Consider the following 9,601-nt stretch of genomic DNA (forward strand, 5'->3'; position numbering starts at 1 on the left):
CAAACACATACCAGCTTCATCACTGTGTCTGTCACGCGACTTTGTTCCCCTTTCGGGCTCTGTCTTTACATTTATTTTGAAAGCTGAAGCTCACGATTATGGTAAGGGACGTTACATTTCCGACGAGTGCTTGTGGTGTTCGGCCAATCACAATGCACTGGGTCAGCTGGCCAATCAGAGCAGACTGCGCTTGTCAAAGGAAGGGGCTTTGTTGAAAACGACGTGTTTGAGAGAGGCGGGGCATAGAGGACCTACAATAATGTACAGTATTTGAAAAATAATGTGTTTTTTGAACATTAAAGCATGTCAACATATTCTGTTACACCAAATACACAAAATAATTATCTTTAAAAAAAGCATCATAAGACCCCTTTAATATGAAGAAATTTCCCCTATTGATTTTTCAAGGGTTTTTACCTGCATTTTTACCTGCATACACCCCATTGTATTTTGTTTTTTTGGGTTGCAGGGTTACAACAGATAATGTATAACACATAATGTCCTCAAAAAATTACTAGTACCTTTTCCATTTTTCTCAATATTTTTCTTACAGTGTACTAACTGATCAACAATCTAAGGTACAAGCTAAGGTGTATCATAAATGAACAATTATTCAATAACAATTATTCATTAAATTGAACAATTGCAAATAGCAGCTAACTTAATTCACGTGATGTGTGTACTGCTAGGCATCTTTAGTTTCCTCATTTTGTGTAATTTAGATAGAAATTGTGTGCCTTTTTATCGTTTGAGTCACTTATCAAAAGTTGCTAAATAATTGCCAAATACATTTTAAAAATAGCTACATTTGTTGCTAGGTGCTTTTGGAAGAAAAAGTTGCTAGGGTGGTGTGAAAAGTTGCTAAATTTAGCAACAAAATTGCTAAGTTGGCAACACTGCCCCTAGTACAACATTCAAACCTGCCAGTTCTTACAAGTTCAAGATGCACTAAATTGGTAAAACGCATGTAATGTCTGCATCGTCTAAAAAAAAAAGGAATAAACTAGTCGGTTTACAGCGTTGCACATTATAACCAATCACACACGATTCTATTGAGTTTATGACTGCAATGGCCAGTCAGAGGCATTCAGATGAGTCACCGCCGAAATGCCGGAGATTTTTCCGTGTGCGCCCTCTCTCTAGGACTCTCTCAACATAAACAACGAGCTATGGCAAGCTGTTTTAGCTTAAAATATTTCAAGCGTTACTCGTCGTAATTGCATTTGAGAGCTCTCTAATTCAATTGTTACTATTAAGAACTGAATTAAAGAGCTCTCTAATTGAAATTCTTACTAGTAAGAATTTCATTGTAGAGCTCTCCGATTGAATTCTTACAAGAATGTAATTGCAGAGATCGCTAATTTAATTAGTGAGCTCTCTAATTCAATTCTTACTTGTAAGAATTGAATTAGAGAGCTCTATAATCATAATTGTTACTAGTAAGAACTGAATTAGAGAGCTCTCTAATTCAGTTCTTACTAGTAATAATGCAATTGCAGAGCTCTCGATTTAAATTAGAGAGCTCTCTTATTGTAATTATAACTAGTTAAAATAGATTTAGCGAGCTCTCTAATTGGCATTGTTACTAGTAAGAATTTAATTGTAGAGTTCTCTAATTGAATTGTTACTAGTAAAAATGAAATTATGACGAGTAAAGCTTGGAATATTTTAAGCTAAAATGGTTTGCCATAACGGGCAGTTGTATGTGCGATGCAAGTAAGAGATTAATTTCACAGTGTAGACCGCTTCATTCATTCTAGCGGGAGTTGTTTTGAGAGTGTTTAAACTTGCACTTAAGTCACTGATAATGTTCTTTGATAGTGTTCTTTGCTCGCTTTCTGTGTTAGCTGTTTGAACACCCGTGGAAATAAAAGCGCTGTAATCAGTAAATGACAATGTTTTCATTAAATCGTGATCACGTTAAATACAAATTTAGTCATAGGTAAACATATTTTATGTCATGACACCCATGATACTGATCTAATTGATGAAAAAGACAGGTTTATGGTGTGCCAGTTTAATAGATTTTAACTTTACCCTGCAGTTGGTTCACCCTCTGCCTTCCAAGTTCAACTTATATAAATCAGTATTTATTTACCTAGTATAGTAGTAACGTTAGTAAATTTATCTCTCACACACATGCTATGTCAATTTGCAGAGGATGAAGAGAAAATGGACAAGAATTTCTTTTTTTTTTTTAAGAATGGCTTGTGTTTTTAAATATTGTCCTTTTATTTGGTTTGCACATATTTGCTGATGTATAATTATTTTAAAGGCAAATAACTGCACTATTTAAAGAATAATTAATTGCTAATTAAAATCATATTGTTACATTAACCAGAAACAAATGTAATTTTTTTTTTTTTTGGTGTGCCACCCCAAGATTTTCCTCTGGCCACCCCTGTTAATATTTTCTGGGGGCGCCACTGGCTTTTGGAAGGCATCCGAGCAGTTTTATTACTCAAAGCAAACAGTGCTGATAAGTTCACGCAAGAGTCAACTCTCAACTCGTGGTTACAAACACTAAAAAGACCTGTGCAACATGGGGCGTGGAGTCCACTCTTTATCATATTTAAGGCACCATATAGAGAGGCAGGTTGGTTTACAGAACCAAGCCGATCATCTTTGAACATGGCGGCGTTAAAGGCATGCAGTGCTCTAATGACGGGCCAACCGAGGCTTGGGTTTAGAAATGGCTAAGCAACTCCTGGAGGTCCATTGCTCAAACATTTGTCGTGACCCAGATGGGCCAAACTCTGAGGTGAGTATTCAGGAGCTTAGGTTCGTACACAGCTCAAGAAATCTGTTTTTTATCACTCACATTCTCTTTCTGATTCAAGCACTGAGAGAACTGGCCAAAAAGCATCCAAGTGTTGTCACCCTTGTGCAACTTGGTATATGTGTATTTGTCTTTTGTTTTGGACTACATTTTACATTACAACAGATTTTAATTTTTGAAATAACATATAGCTTTTTCCTGCTACTATTAGATGTAGCTGATCAATGCAGTATCAAAGAGTCTGCCAAAAAAGTGGGTTCTCTACTGGGAAAGAATGGCTTGAACCTGCTTGTGAATAATGCTGCTATGTTACCACACAAAAAAACATGATGACCGCCACTGTTGAGGACATGCAAAACGCCTTCAACACCAACGTGATAGGACCTTTATTTGTCATTAGGGCAATGGAATCACTTTTGGGAGCAAGCCTAATCTTAAACGAGGCTTTATTTCTTGCAGCGTCTGAAACTCTAGATGCTGTTAATGTCTTTAATCAGGAGTACCTGCCGTACCGGCGTACAGCAGCTAAAGCCAAGGGCAGACCAGGGATGTCATGTAATAAAGCAGCTGTGATTAACACATCCACAGATTCAGCATCTATGAGCATCATGCCAGTAATGAACGAGCCATTCTAGGTGTATATGACTTTCTTCTTTCAGACGAATCCAGTTGGAGTTATATAAAAAATTGTCTTTGATCTTTCAAGCTTTTTATTGCCACTCAGCGGGTGTTGCATTGCTTCAGTCCAAAAGAACATAAAAAAGTGTCTCACACGGCTCCGGAGGGGGTGAACAAAGGCCTTCTGTAGCGAATCGATGCGTTTTTGTAAGAAAAATATCCATATTCAAAATGTAATAATCACTTTAATGTAGCTTGCGCCAACAGTTGTAAACAGAAGCAGTTCCGGGGGAATGACGTATGAGGTCGGTTTTGCGCATGCGTCGCTCAGAAGTGATGCACGCGGAAGCGCAGGAAAAGATTAAAACAAAACAACGGTCAAGAATTATAAGTACAAAACGAGGATTTGTAAAGAAGAATGTCAGAGGATTTCGATATAAGCCAAGAGGAGACTGGTTTTCCTTTGCTAAAGGAAGGAAACTTTGCTTCCTTTGCTCCTGTTAACAAACGTTGGTTTTCAACAGACTCACCGGCGCATGCGTAACGCTGACCTCATACGTCATGCTCCCGGAACTGCTTCTGTGTACAACTGTTGGCGCAAGCTACATTAAAGTGATTATTACATTTTGAATAAAAGAAAAGAGACCATCAGTGTGCTTTTGTGATTCAGACCTCATGTTCTGTTCTGTCCTGAGAGATTCCTATATTACTGACTCTAGATTTACCTCATCTCCCCCCATGTCCGTCCTCCCCCATCCTGGGTGAACAGAAATGCAGAGGATCTCATCTGCCTTTAAAGGGTTAGTTATTATGCTTAAATGCCTGAAATTAATTGAGCAGGCATGATAGACTGTTGTACATTAAACTTTAACTAAAATCAATTAAAAGATAAATAACTGTTGGGGGGGAATAGGAGACTAGCAGTTATTGGGTGGACAACATTGGCTGAAAATGAGGGGTTATGAAGGTAACCTAGTTCTGTGAATGAAGTCAACACGCCACAGTATGGGTCAGCCTCTCTAAGGGTGAGCTGTCAGGAGATGGTATATCAAATAACCATGCCCCACTTGCAATCTCCGTCTTTAAATACAGCTGCAAACTACCCGGCTCTTTCTCTTTTACCGACTAACAACATGTGCTCCCCGAGTGACCATGCTGTGTGGTGTGTTGACTTCATTCACAGAACTTGGTTAGCTACGTAACCCCTTGTTCTATTTCATCTCAGTCAACACGCCACAGTATGGGTCAACTGTGTACCAGATAAGGTTGGGAGGGAGATAAATATTCATGCCACCTGAACATTTTATTAGTTTTCCCTTTTATTTACTAAATACTAAAAAGGGTTACTATAGGGTGACCATATTTTAGTTTTGGAAAATGGAAAAAATTAAAATTACACGCACTGTCCATTTCCGAGTGCGACTGGCCATCCTGTAGAAACTTAGCATCCGGTCGGCCATGTCCACGCGCCACCCATGTTGCTGTTGTACTCAGCAATTGCCACTGGTCTTGACACCTGGACATAACATTTGTCTTTTTTAGACCATCTGCTGCATGTGTCCTGAGGCTCAGTGCCGTAGGCAGAGGATGCCATGACCACTGGCTTGTTGTCAAACCACTTAATGACAGCGAGTTCAGGAGGACTTCGTCTAACCACCATTTCAGATGCCCCTCTTCCTTTCTTTTTGATGGTATGATCCCCTATAACGTTGCACTCCTGTGGAATTCGGTTCTTTATGAGAGTTCCAGTTCCTGCCAGCCCTTTCTCCATCAGGGTATCCAGAAGGTCAACAGTTGTAAAGAGCCGGTCAAAGAAGAGATGTGTTCCTCTGGGAACGGACTCGGCCAAATGAAGGACCAAGGGGCAAATGAGCTTGTTCTCGAATGCCCCGTCCTGCTGTGACTCTGAAGGTGGTCTTGCATTGGTAGACCACAAAATCCAAAACCATACCGCTTGGTGTAGCCAAGACAAACACCTTCAATCCAGTTGGGTATGGTTTGCCCGGTACATACTGGCGAACTGGGCAGCGACCAGTAAATGGAATCATCTGATCATCAATGGACAGTTTTTGAGTTCTAGGCTGACTTAGACATCCTTGCTTCACTTTGTTCAGAAGGGGCCTGACTTTCCACAAGAGGTCTCTTCTTTTGTCCTCATCTGAAACATCAAGGTCATTGATGATCTTGATGGAATTTCTTAGTTTGTAGAACTGATTTCTGGTCATGGATTCTGACACTATTTGAACTCTGCTGTTCGAGGCCCAATACATCTGAATGTTTGGATAACCTAGACAGGCCATGTAGACAGAACTCCCAAAGAATGTCTTCAACTCTTCAGGAGTGGTGTTTAGTGCTGCTCCAGACACAAGGACTTCGCGCTGGTTTGTGCACATAGCCATTTCTTTGAACACAGAGTCATCAATGTACTGTTCAAAATAATTCATTTGCATCCAGTTTTGACATGTTTTGGCATCATTACTCTGAGTAATGGGAGGATTATCGAGTTGGGGGTTGAATCTTAAGAAAAAGATAGAATAAAAAAGAAAATTAGTCTCTCACTATCATTTGAAAAAAAGCTTCTGTTATACAAACAATCTTTACAATGAGTTATCAGAATAAATAACTGTTTAGACATAAATATTGTATTTAATAACATATAGATGTAAATGTTAATAGTAATATATTTAGAATACAAAGACAAGGTGTAAATTGTAGTCCTGCCCCAGAGTGGATGGCGACTGGACGTGGACGGCTCTGCTCGCTCTGTCTCCTCTGCCTCTGCTTGCCCTATCTGAACTTCATCCTCGGCTTGCCCTGTCTGAACTTCATCCTCTGAGCTAGCTGAGTCCTCTGCCTCTTCCTCAAACACTGCATCTTCATCATTCTGATCAGACAACTCAATATCTCAGTTTTCCTCAACAATTCGCAGTAAAATTCTCTCTGCTTCTGACAGTGAATCCCTTCCTGCTCATTTGAAAAAAATGGATAACAAAATTGAGGTAATAACTACAAATGTCCACTAGAGAGGACATTTTTTTAACACTCTCTTATCATGGTAAAACATTGTTACATTATGCTAGCAAATTAATTAAAGTGTTCTTCAGAGGTTCATAAAAATATAACAACAGCATTTCAAGACTAAATTTGTTCAATAAAAATGATTAAGCACTTACCTTTCTTCTTTCCGTAAAAAGCCCTTGTGGTGATGGACACCATTTTCTTTGAAGAGGAAGTTCCCAAAGCCCCACCCCTATAAATTGGGTGTCATTTAAAAGTCCTAAATGTCCTTTAGAGTACAAAAGGAGTTAATTCAGTAGTATGCAGGAGGTGGGAGATATTTAGGTTTACAAATGTCCTCTAGAGAGGACAAATTTTAACTGCTGGTAGTCAGGAGGATGTGTGTTCCTATCCATGAGGCATCCCGTTTTCCCTGCAATGGATTGCCTCACCAGACAGTGCCAGATAGGCACTCCTTCAACACTGACTGCCTATATATATATATAGAGAGAGAGAGAGAGAGAGAGAGAGAGATATAATGTCATTGATTTTCTTTTTGGAGATCAGTGGCTTTCTCCTTGGAACTCTGCCATGCACACCATGTTTGCTCAGTGTTCTCCTGATGGTGGACTCATGAACATTAACATTAGCCAATGTGAGAAAGGCCTTTAGTTGCTTAGAAGTTACCCTGGGTTCCTTTGCAACCTCGCAGACTATTACAAGTCTTGCTTTTGGAGTGATCTTTGTTGGTCGACCACTTCTGGGGAGGGTAACTGTGGTCTTGAATTTCCTCCATTTCTACCCAATCTGTCTGACTGTGGATTTGTGGAGTCCAAACTCTTTAGAGATGGTTTTGTAACCTATTTCCAGCCTGATGAGCAACAACAACTCTTTTTCTGAGGTCCTCAAGAGATCTCCTTTGTTCGTGCCATGATTCACTACTGCAAACATGATCAGACTTTCATAGATCCCTGTTCTCTAAATAAAACAGGGCAGGCAATGACACCTAATAGTCATTCCAGATGGAGAACAGATTGACTCTAATTTCACCCTCAAATTAACAGCTAATTATAGAGATTCACAAACTTTTGCACCGCACAGAAATGTAACACTGGGTAATTTTTCTCAATAAATAAATGACAGAAAATATTTTTGTCTCATTTGTTTGATTGGGTTCTCTATGTCTACTTTCAGGACTTTTGTGAAAATCTGATGATGTTTTGGGTCATATTTATGCAGAAACATAGAAAATTGTAAAGGGCTCACAAACTTTCAAGCAGCACTGTATATATTTATACAATTTATATATACAATATATTAATGATAGCTTTGTTTAAGAAACAGATTGCAGATTGAACTCTAAGTCACTTTAAATGAACTTCCTAGGATTCAGAATCTTCTTTGGAATCAGGAAATAAGTTGAATAAAATCCCTGATCCCTGCATCCTGTTATTGCTCCATTTCCTAAAAGAACTGAGACCTCGTCTGTCAGAGACCTGCACTGTGTCTCTTCTCTCAAAACAGTAGGAACAATCCCTTGAAATTGGGGTGGCTTGGATTTGAATTGGAGCCTGTATCCAAACTTCAAGGTGCTCAGCACACATGCACATTGAGTGCATTGGCACCAGTGGAAGAGATGTTGACTGGAAAAACATGGGGCCAGAGGTTGATAACCGTCAATGACTGTTTCTTCCACCTGGTGCTTGTGTGCTGGAAGTCTCTGCTTGTCATATCCTACGAAAGGACTGATGGACTCCTTGTCTTGGTCTTATGGGTGCCCCTTAGGCAGCAGACCCGCACTGACCTACGAAGGACTGGCTTGATTCTGCCCGAGCCCAATTACTGCTCCCAGCTGATATGCGTTGCCCACGAGTAGCTGGTGCTCTAACCACTGATCGAGTCAGTTCTCTTGTTCTACGAGACTGCTCCAAAGCTGCTTCTGCATGGGCAAAGACCTCCCCAGGCACTAATGGAGCTGCAATGACAGCCATGCAATCTTGATCTAACAAATTAGCTTGAGATAGCCATACCTGATGGCGTGTTTGAACCATATTGGCCATGGATTGCCCCAGGGCTTGGGCATGCGCACTTGTTCCTGGGTAGGCAGTTTTGCACGCTCAGCTGCTCTGGAAATGCTGGAAAGCTGCTTTATCTGAAGGGTCCAGTGCAATAGCCTCTGAGGCCTCAGAAGCACCATTCCCTGTTTCTTACTCAGAGATGTCCTCTGGTTCTGAAGGCATATCATTTTCATCCCTACCAAACACACCAGACGCTGCCACTGAAAGCTCATCATGGACGTTTTGATAATGGCACCCCAAGTCTTGCGGTTCATTGCTGAGCCTCTAACAAAGTATTCAGGGTCTCCAGCATACCTTGCATTTGCTTCTGAAACTGACCCCCTCTACATGCTTGCGTTTACGAGCTTGTTTAGGTCTGACACCTTTCCTCCTGAGTATCCCGTTCAGACCGAAGTGCTCTTTGCCTGCAGGCATCTCAGAGGGTAAACCAGTGGTGTTCTCCTCTTGCATCATAAAACAAGGAAACTTAACTCAGTTAGATAGCTTTTGTCTCCAGAGATGAAGAGGCCTGAATTACTTTGTCTGAATTGCAATAAGACTCCCATGCTGTGATCACAAACCTGTATTTATAGGCCGTGATTGCAAGCATGATTAGGGCGTGGGTAATTTGATATACCGTTTCCTGACAGCTCATCCTTAGCGAGGCTGACCCATACTGTGGCGTGTTGACTGAGATGAAGTAGAACTGTCTTTGTGCATTGCATATAAGAACTCGTTTCAAATGCATGAAACGTTTTCAATAAGTGCAAGCATTAGTCGTAATACTGCATGCATGGTTTAACTCTCGCTGGAAACAACATTTTACATCATATGCATATGGTGTTGCTTAGGAACACTAACATACATATGCTGTTTATCGAAGCTCTAACATATTCTTGTTATGCATGAAAGTTCTAATTGTTTAGAACTGTCTTTGTGCATTGCACATTAGAACTCGTTTCAAATGCATGAAACCCCAGACAGCAACATAGTGTTGGCCCAGCTCCGGCCCACATCTGGCCCATGTGAAATCCATGCAGGCCAGATATGGGCCGGATCTCGGCCGAAACGGTCTGCTGTCTGGGAACGTTTTCAGTAAGTGCAAGCATTAGTCATAATACTGCATGAAGGAACTCTCGATGGGAAAGAG

The 9,601-nt window shown here is 40.5% G+C and overlaps 1 protein-coding gene across 1 annotated transcript; it reads left to right on the top strand.

Annotated features, from left to right (window-relative positions):
• Positions 1–2,629: 2,629 nt before the first annotated feature.
• LOC107661865 (uncharacterized oxidoreductase C977.08/C1348.09-like) lies at positions 2,630–3,414 on the top strand. The gene is given in 5 exon segments (XM_016451651.1): positions 2,630–2,765; positions 2,841–2,894; positions 2,991–3,091; positions 3,094–3,180; positions 3,277–3,414. Coding segments are annotated over 5 exon segments (453 nt in total). The 5' UTR covers positions 2,630–2,692.
• Positions 3,415–9,601: the final 6,187 nt, after the last annotated feature.

This window comes from Sinocyclocheilus anshuiensis, unplaced genomic scaffold, assembly GCF_001515605.1.
Source record: "Sinocyclocheilus anshuiensis isolate Anshui unplaced genomic scaffold, SAMN03320099.WGS_v1.1 scaffold47, whole genome shotgun sequence".
NCBI classification, from domain to species: domain Eukaryota; kingdom Metazoa; phylum Chordata; class Actinopteri; order Cypriniformes; family Cyprinidae; genus Sinocyclocheilus; species Sinocyclocheilus anshuiensis.